Raw genomic sequence first — 22,250 nt, 5'->3', positions numbered from 1 at the left:
CGTCGTCGTCGACAGGCCCAGCAGCCCGCTGGCGTGCACGACCGCTCTAGGAAGTGTAGCCGTGAGCCACTAGCCAGTTCTTCAGCTCCTCCGAGTCGCGTGTGCGGTAGGCTGCACGGCCGCGAATTGTGTCCTTGACCGTCTCCAGGGTGCGATCAAATGCTTTGGTGTTCTTGTCGGCAAAGAACGTGTCAATCTCCTGCAGCGAGGATGTATCAGAGAACTGCGACAGCGCCACCTTGACAAAGCGGTCCAGCAGGATTGGATTGCCTGCCAGCTTGCGCTCCACGGTTCCGGCCCACTCCTTCTGAATGTACTTCCACAGCAAGGGGCGAGCATGAGTGCGGGCGGCCATGCCGTTGGCCAGGATGTGTACATCAGCGCCGACGACCGTATCGGCACCGTCGCCAAACAGGAATGGCAAAAGCTTGTCCTGGACCACCTTTTCGTTGTCCGAAGCGCCTAGGGCCAGCAAAGCCACCTCCTTGCCGTCGGGTGCAACGGTTGTCTTCCACTCCTTGAGAAGGAGCGGGACGGCCTTTTCCGCGCTGTCAATTATGGCAGCCAGGAAGACAGGTGTGCGAAGGTCACCCTGAAGGGGGTTCTTCACGGGGTCGGCAATGTATGCTTGGAAGAGCTCAATAGCCTTCTTGTTGAGCCTGTAGTTGTGTTAGCTGGCTTGTCGTATTGTAATTGGCGTGCCTTAAACGACCCTCCCTCCTCTTCCAAAAAAAAAAAAAAAAAAAAAAAAAAAAAAAACTTACGACGGATGTTCGCTGCGAACGGCGGAGGTGAGGAGGCGCTTGCGAAGCTGTGCCTTTGTGAACTCTTCGTTCTCGGGGAAGTTGAGGCTGAACTCAGCCAGCGGCTTCTCAATGAGCTTAAGAGTAAATGCTTTCAAGCCCTTGTTGATCGTCTCATCGTCACCAAAAACGCTGCTTATGACACCAATGGCATCAAGTGCTTGGGACAGAACACGGACGTGCGACTCGTTGCCAAAACCCTCGAGGAACGAAAGCAGCGCGGGGGTTTTCGCGTAGCCAGCAAACGCAAGTTCGGCAGCAGAGCCGGCAATCAGAATCTTGTCAGACGCACTAAGTCGATCAAGTTGTGAGCCAAGCTTGGCCAGGCGCTCAGGAGGATAGTTGACACGGTAGAACCCGGTCGAGTCTGTGTTCAGCTTGTAGAAGTCTTTGCTGACATTGGCAATGACATCCTCCTTCTTTGTCAGGGCCAGAGACTCGACAGAGCCCTCAGCCGAGCCAACACGGCCAGTCAGACCCAGTGGAATCCACCATGTGGTTCCGTCATCTTCTGGCATCACGTCGCCCGTGGACAAGAAGCGGGACTGCTTGATGACCAGTTGACCGTCCGCTCCCTCGGTGACGGCGACAACTGGGAAGCCAATCTTCTCAATCCAAGAGCTCATAAGCTTGTTAACATCCTCTCCAGACGCTTCGCTTAGGGCATCCCAAAGCGCGGTGGTCTTGGCGTTGCCGTACTTGTGTTTCTTGAGGTAAGCGGACACGCCCTGCAAAAAAACATCGGTGCCCAGGTGGTTTGCCAACATGCGAATCACGGAGCAGCCCTTGAGGTAGCTAATGGCATCAAAGACCTGGTTGACGTCGAGCGCGTCACGTACGGGCACCTGGATTGGGTGCGAGGCGCGCAGCGAGTCGAGCTTGAGGGCCCGCTCCATGCCCTCGTTGACGAACTGGGCCCAGACGTCCCAGTCCGGATGCAGGGCCTCAGTGGCCAGCCAACCGGCCCAGGTGGCAAACCCTTCATTGAGCCACAGCTCGTCCCACCAGTCCATGGTCACAAGGTTACCAAACCACTGGTGGGCCAATTCGTGTGCCACGACATAAGCGATGCGGTTGCGGAAGCGGCCTTCGGAGAGCTGCTCATCAAAGAGGATGGCAGTCGTACGGTACGTCACCAGACCCCAGTTCTCCATGGCACCGTGTGTGAACTCGTGAGCTGCCAAAATGTCAGACTTGGGCAGCGGGTAGTCGATGCCGAAGCGCTCGCTGAAGAAGTCAATGTACTTGGGCGCGTGCTCCAGCGCCCAGCGGCCCTGCTCCTTGAGGCCGCGGGTGGTGTATACGCGCACAGGGATTTGTTTGCCGTCATAGCGGCGGTCCGTGAGCGCCTCAATGTATTCGAAGTCGCCGACAGCCCAGGCGAGCAGGTAGGTGCTCATGATCGGGGTGCGCTCGAACCGGACAATTTTCTTGCCAGCTGGGGTGGAAGCAGTAGCGGCAGACGTGCCCTCATCCTTGATGGGCATGTTGCTGAGTGCCACGAGATCGTCAGGGATCTCAATGGCAAAGTCAAAGGTGGCTTTGAGGTTGGGCTCGTCGAAGCACGGGAAGGCACGGCGAGCGTCGCACGACTCAAACTGCGTGCTGAGCATGTAGTGGAAGTCATTGTCGCGGGGCGTCGAGGCAGCAGCTTGCGGGGCATCGGCGGGCGGCGTGTACTGAGAGCGGTAGAACCCAGCCAGGTCGTGATTCAGTTTTCCAGTGAAGGCAATGTAGAGGCTGGCCTTGGCCGATGGCGGGAAGGCCTCGGCACCGGGCTGCACAAATGTGAGGGTGGCCCGCTGGGACTTGGCATTATAGGCAATCCCGACGGCCTTTTCAGAGCGCGTGCCCTTGGTTGCCTGGGCCTCAAGGGTGGCCGATGCGATGTCGAGCTCAAGGGTGTTGAGAACCACCTCGGAGGTCAGCTCGGTCAAAGCACCATCGATGGTGACGGTGCCCTTGAATGTCCATTCAGCAAAGTCAAGGTCGGTGATCGTCAGGTCATAGTGGCTAGGCTTGAAGTTGCCAGGTAGGATGTCGCGATCGGAAGCCATGTTGGTATGGGATGCCGAGGCGAACGACGAACAGCGGCGAATTGACGAGAAAGCAAGGAAAGAAACGTAAGAAGTGAGCTTGCTTGAAGACGAAGAACGCCGCCTTGCCGACGAAGTGAAGAGCTTAGTGAGATGGCGGTTCGGCTGGGCAGAAGACGCTGCTGTCTGAGGCGTGGGGGAGGAGGGCGAGTTTGATGCCGTGGGAAAAAAACAAGTAGGAGAGGAATGTGAGAAAAGACGATGGAAAGGAGACAAAGAAGCAGAGCTGGAGCTAAAATCAGAAGAAGAAATCTTAACAGGAAGGCAAGCCTGAGCAGGAGGTGGTGTGGTACGCGGCCGCTTTCTGTTTCTGTTGAAAACGGAAGTGACGAAAGACTCGGTCGAGCTTGCTGAGTAGCTCGTTGTTGAGTAGCTCCTGCCGCAAGCAATTGCTGCTGCTGCTTGAAGAAGGCGCGGCCCACTATTGGTTAGTCGCGGCTGCCGTGGCGATTGACTGTGGAACGGTTTCAGGCTCATTCTCAGGCTGTTGTCGCTAAGCTCAAGCAGCTGTGGGGAGCTTGCGAAGCCCAATGCTTTGACTCCGCTCTGAGCCGTTCCTGATCCGAGAGTGAGGGTTTCCCGGCCACAGTCGGTCGTGAACCCACGAGCCAAGTAGGCAAATCTCTCTGCCGCAGGTGAAGTGATGTGGCTATCGAGCAGTTGGTGGAGTTTGGGGTGACTGTGATGGTTGCAGTATGGGGCTAGTTGATGTGACCCGAACAAGACTCTGTTGGAGGCAGGAACGGCTGGCCGCGTGCCACCGAATACCCTATGGCTGTTGTTTCTGACCGTCGTCCATGGCTCTTTCCCTAGTTGATGGTGGTGGTGATTGTGCACTTGTTTGCGCCTTCCTCTTATTCCCCTCTCCAGTCCGCGCCGAAACGGTGCTGTTGCTCTCGCCAGCAAGCGGCACTCTACGGCCATGGCAGGCTCCTTTTGTCGCTTGGCTGCGGGTCTTGAATTAGTCTCTTACCCTCCTTCTTTCTTTGCCCTTCTCTCCGGCGATGCTTTGAGGCGCGGTGTCCGAATGTGGTAGCTGCCGTGGATTGGTGGCACCAACGTCGGAAGTTTTCAGTGGCTCCTTCCTTTTCTGGGGAAGCAAAATGCAGCTGCGAATGGAAAACGGCGCGGGAAACGAAATGTTCCAAAGGAACAGCAAGAAAGAAAAAACGTGTCCATGAGAGTCCATGGAGCACACGGAGCGCATTAAGAATCTCACTGACCAAATCGAGTAAGGGCTGTGGAGCAATTGCCGTCCATCTCCTTCTGAGAAAGGCAGTTGCTGACCACTAGGGTGTTTTTCTACTGGGTAAGGGCGGCCCTATTGCGGTTCCTCTTGTCATGTAACATACGACATACTCGGTACTTTTCTTGCGACCTTATTGCTTGGATCTGCACTAACAATGTCGATGAACCAGCGGTGTCGAAGTACGGATTACCAAACCTTTCCAGAATGTGAAGATCAGTAGTAAGTATCGACGTGCTGCGCTACCCATTTTATGTCGACTGTCCCACCTCGTCGGCCCAGCGCAGCATGGCATCCGCCATGACGCCGCCCTCAATGCCTGTGGCCAGATCGACGACACCCTGAACGTGTACCTCGTGGGGGCATACGACAACCTGGACAGCCGGCTCGCCCGCCGTGGGCGCGTCCCCAGCACCCATCATCTCGGCCGTGTGGACAATGTCGTCTCGGTAAATCTCGTCGCCGCCCGCCGTCAGCAGCACGCGGTCTGCGCGCAGACCCTGCCAGAACGCCCGGTCGCCTTCGTCGGGTGCTGCCCAGACTTCGCCCGACACGGGTTTCCACGCCTCGGCAGTGCGCACCATGCTGGCTCTGCTCAGCATATCTTTGCCCTCGTTCTCGATGTGGCTGGGCCGTGTGGGCTCGTTGCGTGTGCGCGGCGACACGACCAGTGCACCACGGAGTCGCTGGGACGTGTCGCCTGACTGTCCAGGTGGCTGTCCAGGCAATGCGCGGATGCGAGGGTGCGGCTGTTGCATGTGAGCGAGAAGAGCGAGCAGCAGGTTGCCGCCGGCAGACTCACCCGCAATGGCAATGTCGTGGAAGGCAATGCCGTCGACGGTCACGAGGTGCCGCAGTGCTGCGGCGGCCTGGGCAAGCTGGGCTGGGTAGGCCCTGGCCGGGGCCAGGCTGTACTCGAGGACGGCGAGCTGGCTGACGCCAGCGCGAACGGCAAGAGTATGGCCGGCCGCCGGGTTCGGGAGGGGTGTAATGTAAGCGCCGCCATGGAAGTAGAGGAGGGTGGAGGGGTCGCCGCCGTTGCGGACCGCATCGTCTTCGACAGTGACGATGTGGAGGGTGGCGGGGCCGTGGCCATCGGTGTCGGAGTCGGTCAGCAGCACGGACCGCAGTTGCAGCTGCTTGGCCTTGGCGTAGGCACGAACGGCGTCACCGGTGGTGCGGCGCTGTAGATATTGTATCTCGCGCAGGCTCGGAATGGTCATGAGCGAGCCGAGGGAGGTGAAAATGTTGCGCTTAAGCGCGGTGCCATCGAGGCGGCCATTCGACCAGGACGTCAAAGTATGGCGCAGGTACTGGTAGAAGAATGTGCCCACAGCCACAGGGAGTGATACTCCGTAGAGGTGCAGCAGCTCGCCCCTCGAGAGCGTTGGTGGTGTATGGCTGGCCATGTGTCATATGTGAGAGTCAGCGTCGGAAGACGAATTGAAAACGAGTTGGAACCCCGTTGCTGACGGACGTAATCGGCCCTGAAGACAAAAAGGGTTGTTGCGACAATAAGAATCACAAGGTCTTGTCAACACTGCTATTGGTAGCTGTAGCTAGTGGATTAAGGTGGAGACGCTCATGCCTCCACGACATACGTTGTGCACCGCACGGGACTAGGCAGCTATTTTATAGCCATTGCTTTACCCCGGCCGGTGACTTTCCGCCCGAGGCTCTTTTTCGGAGAATAAACAGACGTTGCTGCGGAAAAACCATCCATTGCTTATTGATGCAGATCAACTTGAAACTATGACATCTCGAACACAATACAAGGGAATAAAAATCGCAGAAAGTAAAAAAAAAAAAAAAAGAAAAAAAAAAAAAAAAAAAAAAAAGAAAAGAAAAGGACAAAAGAAAAGAACAAAAGGCTAATCAGGGCACGAGAACATGACCCAAATGAGCTTAAACCAGCTCCGCCTGTTACGAACCAGGCTTTCATCTAATTCATCTATTTGGATGCCTTCTTGGCGGCTGCCTTTTCAAAGCGCTGGTACCGCTCCTCGCGCCACTTGGGTCCCCAGCGGCGCACAATCAGAACAACGGGACTAACGGCCAGCACGAGCAGGCCCATGAACAGGTAGGTGTAGCCGTAGCCCCAGGCGTCGATTATGTATTGCACGATGGCAGTGCCGATGGCGCTGAGAGCAGCACGCGTCAGGTTGAACGTCGACGAGACACGGCCAGGGTTCATTGGGTAGAGGTCGACGAGCAGCGTCGTCAGAATCGAGATGGGCCCGCTAAGGCCAGCGCCACTGAAGAAGAGGACGATGAGTGGGCCGGCAAGGCTGACGCCTTCGGCGGCGACAACCCAGCCCCAGGCAATGATCATGGCGACGGCCAACAGGGTCCAGGGCCACATGAGGTCGAGGCGGGCGCGCTCAATGGGGAAGCGGCGCATGTCGTCGCCCCGTTTGCGGTCGGGCGAGACGCCGATGCTGCGCGCGACGCGGGCGTAGTTCCAGTTGAGCAGGCGGCCAACGGCGACGGCGCCGACGACGGACCCGACGGCAAAGGGAATGTAGCAGAGGCCGACCTGCAGATCGTTGAAGTTGTAGTGGCGACGGATGACGTCTTGGAGAGGCACAAGCATGGCGTAGTTGGCCATGACGAAGAGTGACATGAAGAACATGAGCAGGCCGACATCTTTTTCAAACATGATGCGCACGGCAGCAACGATGTTGGGCACGGGGATGCGAGAGCCGCCCGACGAGCGGCGCAGCTTGGCAAGAGCGGCCTCCTGCTCGCGGCGGTGCGCGTCGGCGGCTTCGGGGTCTTCCTGCTGCAGGCGACGCAGGTGGCGCACCGTCGTGAGGGACATGTTGATGGCCGGCGGGCGCACAGAGCCATCGCCGACGACCTTGCGTGCGGACTCGGGCACAAAGGGCAGGTAAATAACTATGAAGACGCCAGCGCTGATCGTCAGGAACCAGAATGTCGACCGCCAGCCCAAGAACTGTGTCAAGATTCCGCCCAGGACGGGAGCCAGCGCGGGGGCGAACATGACGCTGGCCTGCACGGCAGTAATGTAGCCGCCCCGTTCGGCGCTGGTCGTGCAGTCGGCCATTACGGCGCTGCCAATGGCAACCGTGGCACTGCTTCCTGTGCTTTGCAGCGCCCGCAGAATGAGGAGGGCTGCGTAGTTGTTCTGCAGGGCGAGGCCGATGTTGGCGCCGATGTAAATAGCAAAGGTCAGCATGTAGACAGGGCGGCGGCCGAGTTGGTCGCTGAGGTCGCCAAACACGAGCGGCGCGACGGCCTGCATGACTTGATAGAGAGTGACGCTCAAGTTGATGTCGGCAATCGAGCGGTGGTACGCCTCGGCGATGGGCGTGATCGCCGGCAGGTAAACAAATGATGAGAACGGCGAGAAGAAGGTGGCGAAGACGGTCATCAGGACTAGCAGTATCTTGGTGCCTGACGAGAAGGTCGAGTAGGCCGTGACGGGTACCTCTGGGTGCGTTGATGCCTCTCCATTGGGTGCATCTGCTGGTTCTGGTGCAGCCTCAGACCCGGGATCACCACCACCTTCGATGGCCTTGTCGGTGGATTCATCGAGGATGCCAACGCCAGATTGTCTGCGAGCCGGCTCGGGCGAAGATTCGGCAATCTTTTCCAGGTCTGCCTGTTCGTTGATGGCCATGGTCTGCTCGTTGGGTGATATTGGCCGAGGATATAAGAGAGGGTCTGGGAAGGGAAGGGTCTCCTGGTCATCTGCTTCAAGTCGGCAGACGACGCGACGACGGGTGGCCGCTTGGCCTTATATTGGTCTCTGGCACCATGAATCCATTGACGAGTACTACGATCTGAAAGCCGCTGCTTGGCCGAGACGGGCAAAAGTCACAGGAATGGTGAAGGCTCTGAGAGGAGGCCAACATACGTCAAAACACTTGGTTTGGTTGTGTTGTGTGTGGGTTCGCGCCGTGGTTGTCGTTGGATGCCGGACTTAAACGGCGTTAAATTCACGGGTTTACATGCAAGTTTCGTCGAAGGTCCGCCGGGTGGTAACTGAAGACGCTGCAACGCTGTGGCCGGCTTGGAAAGCCCCTGTAAATTACTGGGGCGCCCTAAAATCCCAAACAGGAAGCGACGTCAACACTACCAAGGGCAAAGCTTGGGCCAAAACTCAGTATCAGCTTCTGACTATCGGCGCCGAAGCGGCCACAGCGGCCACGATGGACCCACAAGGACGGTCAGAGCCAAATTGGCAGCAGCCTTTGTCGAAGAATGCTGTCGCTGAGTCATGGAGACGCCGTGAGGTCCCGAAAGTCATTTCCAGTCCCGACTCGACAAGTTTTAAATGAGTTCATATTGCACGTGACATATCACATGCACTGGAATTTTTATTTGCTTCCCCACTATGACCCCTCGGGACTCAGGCGACATTCCGCGTGTTTGCGCCGCTACAGCGGAGAGCGGGGCGGGGAAAAGCACGGGGAAACCTCCAAGCTCCTCTGGCACCTTCCCCAATAACCACTGACAGGCGCCAATTTGGTGACACCCCAACGCGCCCAACGTGGATGTCCAGACACATCCTGACGATCCAAGGTCAGACGGCGTATGAGGCTCTCAGATGGCCGGCCCACGGCCCACCCAATAATGCCGTCAGGCGGATTGACTGCCCTAGTTTCCGCTGCGGAGATCGAGGGGCGATGCCGGTGACTCTTGTCGGAGCTGCAGCGGAGCCAGCTTGAGAAGTCGCGCCGGTCGCGGGGTGCGTCGTACCTTCCTTCCTAGGGTATAAGAGGGGAGCCTCTCTGCTCAGGGGGTAGCTCTAGTTCCCTTTTATTTCTGTCTCCTCCTCGAACGTCTTTTCAACGTCCAACTGAAAACCCAATTGACAACGACAAGCTGTTCTCCGCCAGCGCACTCGCCCTTCAGCACACACACACACACAACACACACACACACACACACACACAACACACACACACACACACACACACACACACACATACACACAGACATACATACACACAATGGCCACCAAACCTGAAGGCCTCCCCGAGATGGAGTACCGGTTCCTCGGCCGGTCTGGGCTCAAGGTGTCGGCGCTGTCGCTCGGCGGCTGGCTGACATACGGCGGCCACATTGACGAGGAGGGCACGCTGGCGTGCATGAAGGCAGCGTACGACGCCGGCGTCAACTTCTTCGACTGCGCCGAGCAGTACTCGGAGGGCGACAGCGAGCGCGCCATGGGCAACGCCATCCGCAAGTACGGCTGGAAGCGCAACGACCTCGTCATCTCGACCAAGATCTACTGGGGCGAGGTCTTTGGCGACAACAAGGCCAACAACGTCGGCCTGTCCCGCAAGCACATTATCGAGGGCCTGGACCAGTCGCTCGAGCGGCTGCAGCTGGACTACGTCGATCTCGTCTACGCCCACCGCCCGGACCGCCAGACGCCCATTGAGGAGACGGTGCGCGCCTTCAACCACGTCATCAACCAGGGCAAGGCCTTTTACTGGGGCACCTCGGACTGGAACGCCGACGAGATTGCCCAGGCGTGGCGCTACGCCGACAAGCTGGGCCTCATTGGCCCCGTCATGGAGCAGCCCGAGTACAACATGCTGAACCGTGAAAAGGTCGAGCGCGAGTTCGCGCACTTGTACCGCGACGTCGGCCTGGGTCTGACCACCTTCTCGCCACTGCGTCTGGGCATCCTGTCGGGCAAGTACCGTGACGGCATCCCCGAGGGCTCGCGTCTGGCGCAGACGCAGCTTGAGTTCGTGTCGGGTCTGTGGAAGCGCGTCGGCAAAGAGCAATTTGAAGGCATGGCCGCGCAGGTGCGGCAGCTGGAGCCGATTGCCGAGTCGCTGGGCGTGTCGCAGAGCGTGCTTGCACTGGCGTGGGTGCTGAGCAACAAGAACGTCAGCTCGGCCATCATGGGCGCCAGCAAGCCGGAGCAGGTGTTTGAGAATATCCAGGCCGTAGCCACTTACAAGAAACTGACACCCGAGATCCTGGCGCAGATCGACACCATTCTCAACAACAAGCCGCCGGCCGTTGTAGAGCGCTTCTAAGACATGATGTACGATGGAAATGAATTAAATAAAAAATAGGCTGCAGTGACGGTATGATCTATATTACTGGATACGAAATAAGACAAAAACTAAATGGAACATGTCAGGTCATACTGCATGCAACCCCGATGAGGATATCCCGGTTGTTGACTGCGCGTCTGATGACGCAATGACAGTCTGAACTGATCTATGCAGTACGAAAGGAAAGGCGTGAGAACTTTAACAAGAAGCAAATAAAGAAAGCAACGAAAGGGGCCAGAAGTTGACGTATTCACGTCCGATACCCCGACATGCAATTAGGCGAATTTCCTCACCAACTTTCACTTAAGTGTCACCAAAATTTCAAGACTCGTCACAATCGATAAGCCTCGTGTCTGGACCTGCGTCATCGGCCCGCAGACCCCTCGCATTGGACGGCACAGCCAACTGCATAAGGGACTGTACGTTGTACACCTGCACGGACTACTGCACACGCGGTATTTAGCTCTCTGGTCTTTGGTCCGACAAGGAATGAACGGAGCTGTTCTTGGGGCTCTTAACTGCTGCCGCCGCCGTCTGCTCTCTCCAGCATTTTTTCCCTCGTCCTTGTCTGCGCCAACTTTCACGTCGTCAAATTTTCTCGTCCGCTCCTTCGTCTCCATGGCCGCACAACCACCAGAGGTGGCGTCGGCCGCAGAGCCAACGTATTCCGACGCCATCTCGTTGCTCAATTCGACGCAGACAGGGTACAAGGTGCTCGAGGCGCGGCGCAAGGCCGGCATCAGGCTCGACACAACAGACGACCCAATTGCGCAGATGAAGGCATGGCTGGGCTACATTGGGCATGCGCCAAAGGACCTTGACCGGCTCAATGTTGTGCACGTCGCCGGCACCAAGGGCAAGGGCACGACATGCGCATTTACCAACTCGATCCTGGAGCGATACCGTTCCGCATCGGCAACGTCGGCGTCGTCGGCGCCGTCGCTGCACAAGATTGGCCTCTACACATCGCCCCATCTGGTGGCCGTGCGCGAGCGCATCCGCATCAACTCGGAGCCCATCTCAGAGGCGCTGTTTACGCGCTACTTTTTCGAGGTGTGGCGCGCCTTCGAGGCCGGTGCCACGGCCAGCGGTGCCGACCCAGCCATCAAGCCGTCGTACTTTCGCTTCCTGACACTGCTGTCGTTCCACGTGTTTTTGCGCGAGGGCGTCGACGCCGCCATTTACGAAGTAGGCGTGGGCGGCGAGCTGGACGCGACCAATGTCTTTGTGCAGCCGGCAGCGACGGCCATCACGACGCTGGGCATCGACCACGTGGAGACGCTGGGTGCGACCGTCGACAAGATTGCCTGGCACAAGGCGGGCATCCTGAAAGAAGACTGCCCAGCCTTTACGATCCCGCAGGACCCGTTGGCGATGGCCGTGCTGCAGCAGCGGGCGGCGGAGCGCAAGGTGGCGGCGCCTGGCCTGCGCGTGCTCGAGCCGGAGCTGTACACGAAGCAGCTGGCCAATGTGCGCCTGATGCCAGCCGAGGAGTTCCAACGCAAGAACGCGGCCGTGGCCGTGTCATTAGCGGCAACGGTGCTCGGCCGGATAGGCGTGACAGGCGACGACAACGGGGATGTGGTCGGCGTGCTGACGGGCGGACCTCTGCCGTCACAATTTGTCGACGGCTTGGAGCAAGTCGTGTGGCGTGGGCGGTGCGAGACCAAGGTGACGGGTCGGCAGCGGTGGTACCTGGATGGGGCGCACAATCAGCAGAGCCTGGAGGTTGCGTGTCAATGGTTTCGTCGAACCATCTCCGGCGAAAAGCCATCCAGAAAAACGATCAATGTCCTCATCTTCAACCAGCAGTCGACACGCGAATCGATAGAGCTTCTGCATGTGGTGCACAAGACGCTGTTCGACGTGACGTTTGGGTATGCCATCTTCTGCACGAACGTCACGTACAAGAACAACTCGTGGAAGGTGGACTTTGTCAACAACAACGTTGACCCAGCGTTAATCAAGAGCCTGTCGTTGCAGCAAGATCTGGCGGGTGAATGGCGGAAAATCAGCCCCATGACCGAAACGGTGACGGCGATGCCAACAATCGAAGATGCCATCGACTACGTGCGCCAGATCGAGGGTGGCGACGTCGACGCGCGCGTGCTCATCACGGGCAGCTTCCACTTGATCGGCGGTGCCCTGACGATCCTCGAGGATGGCGAAGACTTTGCCCTGGCTAACATGTCGGCGGCGAAGTAGGTGTTTTTGTTGTTGAAGAAGAAGCAAGGGGATGGCAGAAAACGGACTCGCATAATACCCAGGAAGGCAAACGTTCAACAGAACCAAAAGACAAGACTTTATGATAGACATGGAGCTTTGACGAGCACAAGGATAGACTTGCAGGCACGGGGCAGCAGGCCCAAATAACGAGATTCAACTCCAGAAAATGACGAGTTATGATGATAGCTACATTCTCCCTCCACCCTCGTTGCGGTTCACTTTAGAAATCCTCCATCTTGACCACTGAATACGCCACCTCTTCGTACGGATGGGCCCTGTGATGTTAGCAGAAAATATGGAAAGGAGAGGAAACAGGAAGCAGAGCAAAACCATGCTGCCAGGGTGCACCCACTTCTTTAGAGCCGCCACGGCCGCCCGCGCCACGTCCTCACCAACACACATCGTCTCCACACGCGCCTCCTCGACATACTCGAGCGCGCCCACCGTGCCAATATGCGGGTTCGCGCCGCTGCCCGGCCGGAACTGGCCGAGACCGCCGTGCGTAATGGTCCAGCAGCACTCTGTGTAGTTGCCCTGGCCCGGGTAGGAGCCAGCACCGGCGGCGAAGATGGCTGCTTTGCAGGCCTCGAGGTTGGCAGGTGGCACGACGAACGAGAGCTGGTACTTGACGGGGCTGGGCGACGACGAGGCCATGGTGGAGTAGGTGTGGAGGTTGAGCCGGCGGACGAACGAGGTAGGGCAGCTGTGTAGAGTGTTGATGCGAAGACGGGCAAACATGAGATTTTGTGGCGTGGCGGGCGTTGACGAATTTCTGAGAATATGTTTGGAGGCACCGTGGAAGACGCGCGATAATACGTCGCTGTTGGGTGGTTCTTAGTCGTGGCCGAAAACAGCAGGTGGTGGTGGTTGCTAAAAATCAATCCGCACTGTTATTGGCGACTGCGGATTTAGTGGGTCTCATCATCACAGTTCATACACAGGATGGACCCTTTCCCATGGTCGGGCTTCTACCACTATTGAGGGCTATTTCAATGTGTGCTGCTGTTTTCGTGACATTTAGATAAGAGTACCATTCTGTATTGATATATGCAGTTCTGAATCAGGTAAGCAAACCCGCTGTGCGTAACGATGCTGGCAAAATAATAAAAATAACAATAAAAAGAAACCCGCGGAAGAGATCTCGCAACAGAGAAAATGCTCGCTGGTTGTCATCTTCCTCCCGATATAAACTCCATGCTGCCCTTGCAATACCTCCCGGGGTGGATGTTGACGCTTTCTGGCCGTGCCCCCTTGACTGTGCACAAAGAAAAGAAAATAAGAATAAAAACATAAAGCAAAAGCCATTGCCAGAAACCCTAAACCATAGCAAGGAGACACAGTCCCTAACCAGTTTCCCACCGCATCTCATAATCCAAGTGTCGTAGAACTAAACAATCATGAGAAGAAATATAGCTTCTCGGTGTGCTATAAACCGTGACAAAATACGCCATAAAGAAGCAAAATAACACGCATAAAGCACATCAGACGTCGGCATGGCAATGCTCACCAAGCTGCCTGTCTAGCTCCGAGGGCTCACCGACGTCGCCGCAGCCTCGCTCTCGATATGCGAAGAAACGGCCTCCCAGAAGGCGCCGTGAGTCTCACGGTCAACAGTGCTGATGCGCGTCAGTTCCTCCATCATCTCGCGTAGGCGGTCGACAAACTCGGCTAAGCCGAGGCCGGTCAGACGGTCGCCTGCGGCGCTGGTCTGGCGCGTACGCTCGGCCGAAGAGATAGCAGCAAGGCGGGCAACAAGGTAGCCGCGCAGGCGGTGCAATAGCAGACGGAGCACGGGTTCCTGGGGTATCGCATCACCGCCGCCAGCCTCGGGGCTGATGCGTGCCACAGCTGCTTCGGCACTGGCTGCCATGGTGCGCTCGACAATCGTGCGCAGCTGTGCCTTTGTAGAAGCAGGCATGGACCGGCCGGACTCGAGGGCCGCCATCACGCCGTCGATCACGGTGGTGGAGTTGAGTGTATTGAGCGTCTTCTGCTCCTTTTGGTCCTTCGGGACTTGCTGTTCCTGGGCAGCGTCATTCTCCGCCTTCTCCAGGACAGCCATGACGCGGAACGCCTCCGTCTTCCAGGGTAGGCGCACGTCGCGCTTGAGCAGGTTCTTGCACTGCAGGAGCACCGCACCCGCGGTCACAATGCGCCGAGTCATGGCACCCCATTTCTGTGCACGCTCGTGGTCGAGGCGCAGCATCTCGGGCATCTCACGTAGCGGGATGGGGCCGAGTTGCGTGAATACGTCCACCAGCATTTGTGCGTAGAACTGGTCTAGTTTTGGCCGGGACCGCGGATGGTTAATGCCCTCCGCGTCACGCTTGGCGACTTCGGCGACCACTTTGTTGCGCGCCACCATCCATGCAGCCGCCGAGGCTGGCAGCTTGTCCCCGACCGAGATGGTGGCCGCAATCCCGGAGATATTAGTAACGTCGACATTGTTATTACCACTGACGAGAGAGGCGAAGCGGCGTTGCTCGTACTGCGTACTAGACGCAATTAGCTCAGGTGCTGCCATTTTGATCATGAAGTTGATGTGATCGGTCAACATCAGGTCAATGAAAGCCATGAGGGCCACGAGACGGTCGACGTAGTCGCCCTCCTGGAGCTTGTTGTCAATCAGGTCCTTCACCTCTGGATCGCGGAAAGGGGCACAGAGCTGAGGAAGCAGTCCGCCAACTGCAGAAAAGAACTTCTCGTACGAGAAGCTCCCTTTTGCAAACTGCCGCTGGGCCACCTCGGTATCCAGCAGCTCACCAATGAACTGGTGCATCTTTTTGCCGGGAATGGTCAAGCGCTCCAGTTTCGACCGGATGCAGTCGGCCATTGTGAGCAGGTAGTAGAAGTGTTCTTCCTTCATTTGACCGTCGTCGGCCGACATGGTCTTGCGCATGCGCTGGACGATTGGCGCCATCCAAGCTTCCTGCTTCTTCTGGAACTGCGTCGCCGAAAGTACATATTCACGGTTGAGTGTGAGCTCGTGTACCACGATCCGGTTCTCCGGAAGCGGGCTGCTCGAATATACTTCGTCCGCAGGCTCAAGGTGGAGATCACGTAGCGTTGCTCCTGTTCTGGCCTCAGCTGAGGGCTTCGTTTGGGGTAAAAGACCGGCTATTGCAGCATCATTCACGGCGCCTGAAGCAGTGCCCCGGCCCAGGGGGCCCACATTGCGCGAGAGCTGAACGCCTGTGGCAGATGCGGTCGTTCCAGTGGCCGCAGTGCTATTGCCGTCGCTCGTGAGATCACCCATCGCCGTTTCGATCGAGGTGTCATGTGCCTCACGCGGCCGCATATGGTTGTTTGCAGAGGTAGCCGCAGCCTTTCGGTTGGCTTCCTCCTTGGCTTTGCGAGCCTTATGTACGGCAGCAAATACCTTCTTCTTTCCCTCTTCGGCGCCAGCCAATTTCTTGATGCGTACTAGGAGCAAGACCTGGTTTTGTTGGATGCTCTGGCGGTAGGTGTCGGACACGGACGCATCGGTGCCATCTTTGACAGTCTGCCAGATGGCGTCCAGCTCCACAAACTGCATGACCATGACATCGACCAGGGCCGATGCATCGCGCGCCTTCCAGGCAATGAAAGCATCGTAGAAGCTGTCGTAGGAATCAATCAACTCGCTTGCGAGAGTGGATGGGGGCGTGTAGTTATTGGCAGGTGTGAGGCGGTTCACAATGGTTTCGAAGCAAACTAGCAAATCCTTTGCTTTTCTAACAACGTCTTGTAGCTGCGGATTTGTGACGTCAGGCTCTGACGGAGAAGCTCCATTGGCGATGGAGTTGGAGTTAGTGCCTGTGCTCGTAGTCGACGATGAAGTATTTCCACGTGCAGCGGCACTGTTCAGGGCATAATTTATACTTTGACCACTGGTCACGGCATCTTGGCTTTCCTTGCTGCTCAGAACTTGTGTTGGATGGCCAAGAATCAGGAATGCGCTGAGAAATGCACGGACAACGACGATTTCCTTGACTGAGCTTGTCTTGCCTTCTTGGATGCCACACAGGCGTAAGACTTTGCCAGTCGTCATAAGCACCTTGTCCTGAGCCAAGAGCTGGACAACTTCATCAAAGGAGGTGTTGCGTACGCTGTCGACAGCTAGCCCCAGCTGCTGAAACTCAGCAATGGCACGTCTGCGGTGGCTCCGCCGCCACCAATGCAGAATTTTGTAGGCCGCTTCGTCTGGGGTAAGGGCGGGGGCGGGCGTGTCGCGGGAGGGGCTGCTATTGTTCTCGCCAGATGCGGGTGACACTGTCTCCTTAAGTTCGGCCACCTGGGGCATAACTTCGACCGTCTTCCGGGTACTGGGGATGCTCTGGCCACGGGCGCGTGTGCGGCCTGCGGCGTTGTTACGACGCAACTCTTCGCGGCGGCGCTCGGCCTCATCCAAGCGGTCCTTGATCTGCTGCCGCAAACGAAGCAGGTCTTGTTCTCGCTTCTCCTTCATAGTCTCGGCGACGGCCTTGGCACGCTTGACCTCTTCAGCACATGCCGCGGCAATCTCCTCGAGCTTCTTCTCGCGCGCCTGGGCTGCCGCCTGGGCGCGTTCTTCGCTAACAGAGATGTCTCGGACAGCAGCCTTGGCCATGGCTGCCCGCAGACGCACCTGTTCGGCATGGGCAGCGCGATCGGCAAGGCGGGCCTTGCGGTCGGCAAGAATCGACGCCCGCCGCAGATGTTGTGCAACATGCTTGCTCTGGGGTGCACCGCTTGTGGGTGAAGAAGATGTGGGGTAGCCGAAGCCATGTGAGGATCGCGAATGGTTGGATGAAATCGAGTTTCGCCGCGAGGATGCGGCTGAGCTTTTACGGCGCGCCTGGGCCGAAGGCCGGTAGAAACGCGCCGCAATATGCGGCGGTGGTGTGTATATGCGCGCGGGAGGAGTATCTGGAGGAGAGGAGCTGTCGGCCATGTGATCCTCGTCGATCTCGGTCTCGTTCATGGCGAGCGGCACAAGGTCGTTGTTGGTCGGTCCGGAAATGTTGGCCGAGTCGTCCATCGTGACTGAGAGGGCGGTCACTTGCGGATGAAGCGAGAGAGGTGCTTGGGGTTCCTGCTGCTTGCCCATAGCAAGGACAGTTTGGCCAAGTGGTTGTGTACTCATGCAAATGCCGCGTTTACGTTTGTTGCGTCCGAGGCGTGTCGATACAGGTGACACGAATGGATCAGGTGGGACGCGCGAGAGGGGGGCTTGTCGTGATCGCGTAAGCTGGAAACGATAACGGTCTAGGGCCGAGGTCTATGTTCTACCAGACAGAAAGGAAACCAGCCGAATCGTTAAAACAGAGCATGCATTCGAAAGCCGCTGCTTTTGTTGACGAGGCAAAATCTTGTGACAAGGTGACCATCAATCCGAAAGACGATAAGATAACAAAAAGGTGATCGCTGAAAAGGCAAGGCTGATCGTTACTGTTGTTGGCGAGGCGAGCGAAGGTTTCCGGAAGGTAATGTCGGGACGGCAGAGATGTCGAGGGGGACGTGGTAGTCGGTATGAAAAGTATAAAAGGTTGAGTGAAATGGTAGCGTGCACACGGAAGCCACGCGAATGACGGGGAAGGAACCGGCGGGAATACCAAAGAATCAACAAAGGCTGAGTCAAGCCGAGAAAAAGCCCAGACCAAGTACTCCAGCTCTAGAACGCACACCGAGCAAAGGACGCCCAGGGTAATACTCCGTGCTCAAACAGAGGCAAAACAAGTGCGGAGAGTGGCGATGCCAGACCTGGCAGGGGGGATGAAATGGGAGTCAGAGAGACACGAGGTGGAAAATGAGGGTATTGATAAGACACGAGAATGCCGAAGATCTGTGTTGTTGGCCTGAGCTGTGGGAGGGGAGGGAGGGAATAGGAAGAAGATGAGAAAGAAGACGAGAAAGAAAAGAGAAGGAGAGAAAACAAAGAGATCGGAAAACACACTCGAAGGGGCCAGGGAAACAACAGGATGGGTGCGGCAAGGCGCGATGACGAGAATGACGGCCGTATGGCGCGGCTCGCCCAGTGGTTTCGATGTCATCAAAGCCTGCAGGCTGGCCAGAGGAATCGAAGATTGACAAAAGGAAAAGAAAAGACGAGCGGGGAGAACAAAATGGCGGCAGAATGACAACAGCGGCGGGCAGTGCCACAGTGAGAAGTGGCAGGAGCGGAGAAGGGCGGTCGAAGGAAAGCCCGCCAGAAGGGGAAAGAAGGCTGGGGAAGTGCGGACAAATGGTTGTCATTGGCTGGATGCTGGATTTGGGGGCAAGTGGGCCTCCACCTTCCACTGTTTGCATTTGTGAGCAACTGCCTCAGCGCTGCCAAAAGTAAACAAGGGTATTAATTGCAGGCAGGAAATAAATTCAAAACTAGACCACCAGCGTGTCTTGCTTACGAAAACGGGGGATTGGAATAACGGGTCAAATGGAAACCACAACGGATTGTTTCAACTGAAGCTCCGCTGGCACGGATGACTTAGTGAGGTCGAGTCTTCGTTTGGCTGCCCCAGCTGATAGCACCCGCAGAGCATGCAGACGCTGCATATTGTCTAGACCACACAACATATATATCATTGTTGACGTCCTCGCTGGCCGCGATTTGACTGGTGATATGGTTGATTCTGGTCTAGTGGCACGGAAACGTCATAAGGAAGAAGAAAATGTCTGTCACTTGTTTGACCCGCGCAGTACTTACGTTGGCAAGCATCATTAAGAAATGTTTTGATTTGTGAGATTTGACGATAATAATGAATGCTGATGAAGCGCAGCTGTAGGGGTCTACGACAGAAGGAAAGGCAAGGAAGGGCGGGACTCTCACAATTAATCGTTCAAAACAAACCAAAGCCAAACCTTCATGTACTCCAACCATTGAAAAAACGCCCGCTACCAATTGTCGTTACATATCGTTAAATCAAATGGGCAGTGACTGCAGGATAAAGGAAATAATGCAAAGGAAGGCACAAAAACCGGCTACGCCCTGCCGGACATGTCCGTGTAGCAGGACACTTGCTGCGCGCTCGCATGGCTAGACTCGCTGCCTGTGGGCACGGCTGGCAGATCCGCGCAGACAAGCACCAACCGAATCGGCACACAGTTGTCAGGCACAACCGGCGCCTCACCCGGTGACGAGGCATCGCTGTCGTACAGGTACTCCAGCGTAAGGCCAGTCTCCAGGTTGTAGTAGGGAATGGTGCGATTGCAGGCCATGAACGTGCCGCTGCCCTGCATGTTGAGGAGATACAGACCGCCGTATGGAGTACCCGTGTCGGCAAGTGTCACGGGTGTAGCGTCGCCACTGCCGGCGAAGAACGAGACACCGTGCTCGTGGGGGTACTCGGGCACGATAAAGTCGGAGGGTGATTGCACGGTGAGACCAAAGGAGACAGACGGGTTTGCGGTGCTGTTGGCTAGCGTCTCGGCAGAGAAAGAGTCGGTTAAGAGAATCGAGGACGAATTCTGGGGCAGGCGGTCATAGTAAAAGACACGGCCGGGGTTCTGGGCGTCTGGCTTCTGAAGCATTGGGACACGGTAGTTGGACCCGGCGTGGTAGGCTTGCAGGGCCATGTTCTGGACATCCTGTGCAAGTGCATTGAAGGGATCGGTGACGTCGGCAACCAGACGAACGCCAGTAGACGTGGATGTTGGCACTGGTGCCTCTGCTGCGTTGAAAGCCCTCGTGGAGGATGTGGGCGTGAAAACAATGGGCGATGCCGACACCGGATATGAGGCAGCAATGGCCAAAAGGTGACTGACGTTGGTGAGCATGATGGGCAGAAGCAGCGCGGTTGAAGAGATGGATGCTAATAACTCGCGTAGATTCTGAGTTGATATTGCCCGAAAACGGGCAGTTGACTTATATTTGTAGAATGGCGAGGTTGGTGATGTAATGGAAGCAACTTCTCGAACTGTGACGTCACCGGTCGAATGTGGTGGTGAATTCATAATAGGGACAGAGAACTAGATGGTATAAAATGCCGAGATACTCCATAAATTTAACGAAGTACGAAGATGGTATGGAAAAAAAATTGTGAAAAGAGAGAACTACCGAGGTGAGAAGACGCATGGCTTCCTTTAAAAGACCTTAGACTGCATGGTGACCGTGAGTATGGATAGTCTCCGGAGTAGAAACAACGACTTGAACAAGTCAGCAGTAGACTTGACGGGAATTTTGCCGTTTGGTGGTACAACCAAGTCGCTTGGATCCGGTGTTCGCTTCGAGGGAATCAAGATGCTGTGTAGCCTTCTACGGCCTCAACTCCTCCTAACTTGCGGCTGCTCTTGCCATATTTGGCCTTGGCTCTCGCGCCCCTACCGTCCAATGCACAAGTAAACATGTCTTATCTCTTGCTCGCCTACGAATTTCTAAGACAAAAAAAAAGGAGTGGTCGGTTGTGTCACGTATCTGCTTGGATTTAGCAAGAGCCAGGATGCAAAACTGCCGAGAGTACATTCTGGCCGTCTAACATGGCAGAAATGATTCATTGTGTCTGTAGCAAGATTGATAAATGGGACGTCGGTTCTCGTGGTGGATTCTCATTGTTCAGACAACATTTTGTCTACATGTTGAAAGCATTAAGTCTTCTGTATGCGTTCGTCTCGGTGAGAACTCTAGTAGTCTCAATGCTTACTTACGGACGGAGCCAACCGCAGCAACATTACAACTATTTGTTTTCCAAAAGCATATGTATGCTTGCCACCCTCAGAGTTAATTTCGCATAGGACTCATATTCAGCTTCAAGATGCAAATTGTCACAGACGAAGCTTCCTCGAAAGCCATTCGTCTCATCCTTCCTGCTCTCGCTTGACACCACGAGGTGGCGCTTTCCCCTTCGTATTCGCTCGGACAGAGGAAAGCCACACGAATAGGTCAATTCCGCATATTTCCATATGTTCTCCTTGTCCTTGTCCTTGTCCTTTTACTTTTCTTGTTTATTTTTCTTTGGAAACGGGAGCAGCTGCTGCTAAAAGTCCCTTTCGTCGAGCCCTTGCCTACGAATTTGCACACCCTCGTTTCTTCAAAGTCAAATACGGCATTCGTATGGCAGTGCCCAACAAAAGCTGCAGGATGTGCGCCACTGTGTCACTCAAGAAGCTCAAAACGCAAAGCTGTACATGTTTTCGTCAATGGGCTTGTCGTGCAGGATTGACAGTGGTAATGCAGGTTCCTCAGGCGCAGAGATGATGGAGAGCTACTTAAGCGAGACATCAAGGATAGATGCAGCAACAAACCATGTAGAGCAACGCGTACTCGGTTCTCCTCGCTATTTCCATATTCATACGTGGTACAGAGCCTCTCCTCTTTCCATTTGGCCAGCAGCAGTAACCACATGTCAGAGCCTGATGGAGGTGTCTTGGTCCTGCATCTAGAGAATTAAATAATAAATATAAGTATTGAAGACCTCGTCACACAGAGCAAGGAAGAGGTTATGTTGCCAGTTCTGCTCGGCATCCGGCATCTCTCTTTCCTCACCACGGTCAATCTTGAAGCCAAGTACACCCATCTCGGACAAAAATCTGATCAATTTGGTCTGATAATATTCCTATGCCACCGGAATCGAGACATTCAGAGCCCGGCCCAAAAAAACTGCACGGGGTCGGTATCCGGGAAGATCCAGTGGTTTTCGGACGAGACGTTGAAAAGTCGGGAGTACAGGACAGTGGTCGCCGTCAAATTGGACCCATAGTGATTGTTGATGATGGAATAGTTTCACGGATATTTCCCAGACGCCAAAGAAATGAGGTGCACCAGCGAATGAACATGACATGCCATTTTGTACCGCTGTAGACAAAACGCCCCCGTCCATGGTCATTTCATAGGAGTTGCCAGTATCCCACTGAACATGACCGCCTTCCGTGTTGACCAGAC

At 56.0% G+C, this 22,250-nt stretch overlaps 8 protein-coding genes across 8 annotated transcripts; 2 read left to right on the top strand and 6 right to left on the bottom strand.

The window, feature by feature from the left end:
* Positions 1-46: 46 nt before the first annotated feature.
* SPBR_06579 (uncharacterized protein) lies at positions 47-2,860 on the bottom strand (the record flags this gene model as incomplete). The annotated part of the gene is made up of 2 exons (XM_040764835.1): positions 47-659; positions 765-2,860. 2 exons carry the CDS (start codon positions 2,858-2,860, stop codon positions 47-49), a joined length of 2,709 nt encoding a protein of 902 aa, XP_040617190.1.
* A 1,536-nt stretch (positions 2,861-4,396) lies between these two features.
* SPBR_07451 (uncharacterized protein) lies at positions 4,397-5,554 on the bottom strand (the record flags this gene model as incomplete). The annotated part of the gene is made up of 1 exon (XM_040765705.1): positions 4,397-5,554. The coding sequence occupies one exon, from the start codon at positions 5,552-5,554 to the stop codon at positions 4,397-4,399; it is 1,158 nt and encodes a 385-aa protein (XP_040617189.1).
* Positions 5,555-6,096: 542 nt separating this feature from the next.
* SPBR_07036 (MFS transporter) lies at positions 6,097-7,788 on the bottom strand (the record flags this gene model as incomplete). Its single annotated transcript, XM_040765291.1, has 1 exon — positions 6,097-7,788. One exon carries the CDS (start codon positions 7,786-7,788, stop codon positions 6,097-6,099), a length of 1,692 nt encoding a protein of 563 aa, XP_040617188.1.
* A 1,336-nt stretch (positions 7,789-9,124) lies between these two features.
* On the top strand, positions 9,125-10,168 carry SPBR_07562 (uncharacterized protein; the record flags this gene model as incomplete). The annotated part of the gene is made up of 1 exon (XM_040765816.1): positions 9,125-10,168. The coding sequence occupies one exon, from the start codon at positions 9,125-9,127 to the stop codon at positions 10,166-10,168; it is 1,044 nt and encodes a 347-aa protein (XP_040617187.1).
* A 639-nt stretch (positions 10,169-10,807) lies between these two features.
* Positions 10,808-12,394, top strand: SPBR_07115 (folylpolyglutamate synthase; the record flags this gene model as incomplete). Its single annotated transcript, XM_040765369.1, has 1 exon — positions 10,808-12,394. The coding sequence occupies one exon, from the start codon at positions 10,808-10,810 to the stop codon at positions 12,392-12,394; it is 1,587 nt and encodes a 528-aa protein (XP_040617186.1).
* Positions 12,395-12,635: 241 nt separating this feature from the next.
* On the bottom strand, positions 12,636-13,153 carry SPBR_07925 (structural toxin protein RtxA; the record flags this gene model as incomplete). Its single annotated transcript, XM_040766178.1, has 2 exons — positions 12,636-12,690; positions 12,768-13,153. 2 exons carry the CDS (start codon positions 13,151-13,153, stop codon positions 12,636-12,638), a joined length of 441 nt encoding a protein of 146 aa, XP_040617185.1.
* A 781-nt stretch (positions 13,154-13,934) lies between these two features.
* Positions 13,935-17,414, bottom strand: SPBR_06461 (iq calmodulin-binding protein motif domain containing protein; the record flags this gene model as incomplete). The annotated part of the gene is made up of 1 exon (XM_040764717.1): positions 13,935-17,414. The coding sequence occupies one exon, from the start codon at positions 17,412-17,414 to the stop codon at positions 13,935-13,937; it is 3,480 nt and encodes a 1,159-aa protein (XP_040617184.1).
* Positions 17,415-19,354: 1,940 nt separating this feature from the next.
* On the bottom strand, positions 19,355-20,149 carry SPBR_07766 (uncharacterized protein; the record flags this gene model as incomplete). Its single annotated transcript, XM_040766020.1, has 1 exon — positions 19,355-20,149. The coding sequence occupies one exon, from the start codon at positions 20,147-20,149 to the stop codon at positions 19,355-19,357; it is 795 nt and encodes a 264-aa protein (XP_040617183.1).
* Positions 20,150-22,250: the final 2,101 nt, after the last annotated feature.

This window comes from Sporothrix brasiliensis, assembly GCF_000820605.1.
Source record: "Sporothrix brasiliensis 5110 chromosome Unknown Cont20, whole genome shotgun sequence".
Taxonomy (NCBI): domain Eukaryota; kingdom Fungi; phylum Ascomycota; class Sordariomycetes; order Ophiostomatales; family Ophiostomataceae; genus Sporothrix; species Sporothrix brasiliensis.
Note: the sequence above shows the minus strand (reverse complement) of the source record. Positions and strands in the feature narration are given on the sequence as shown.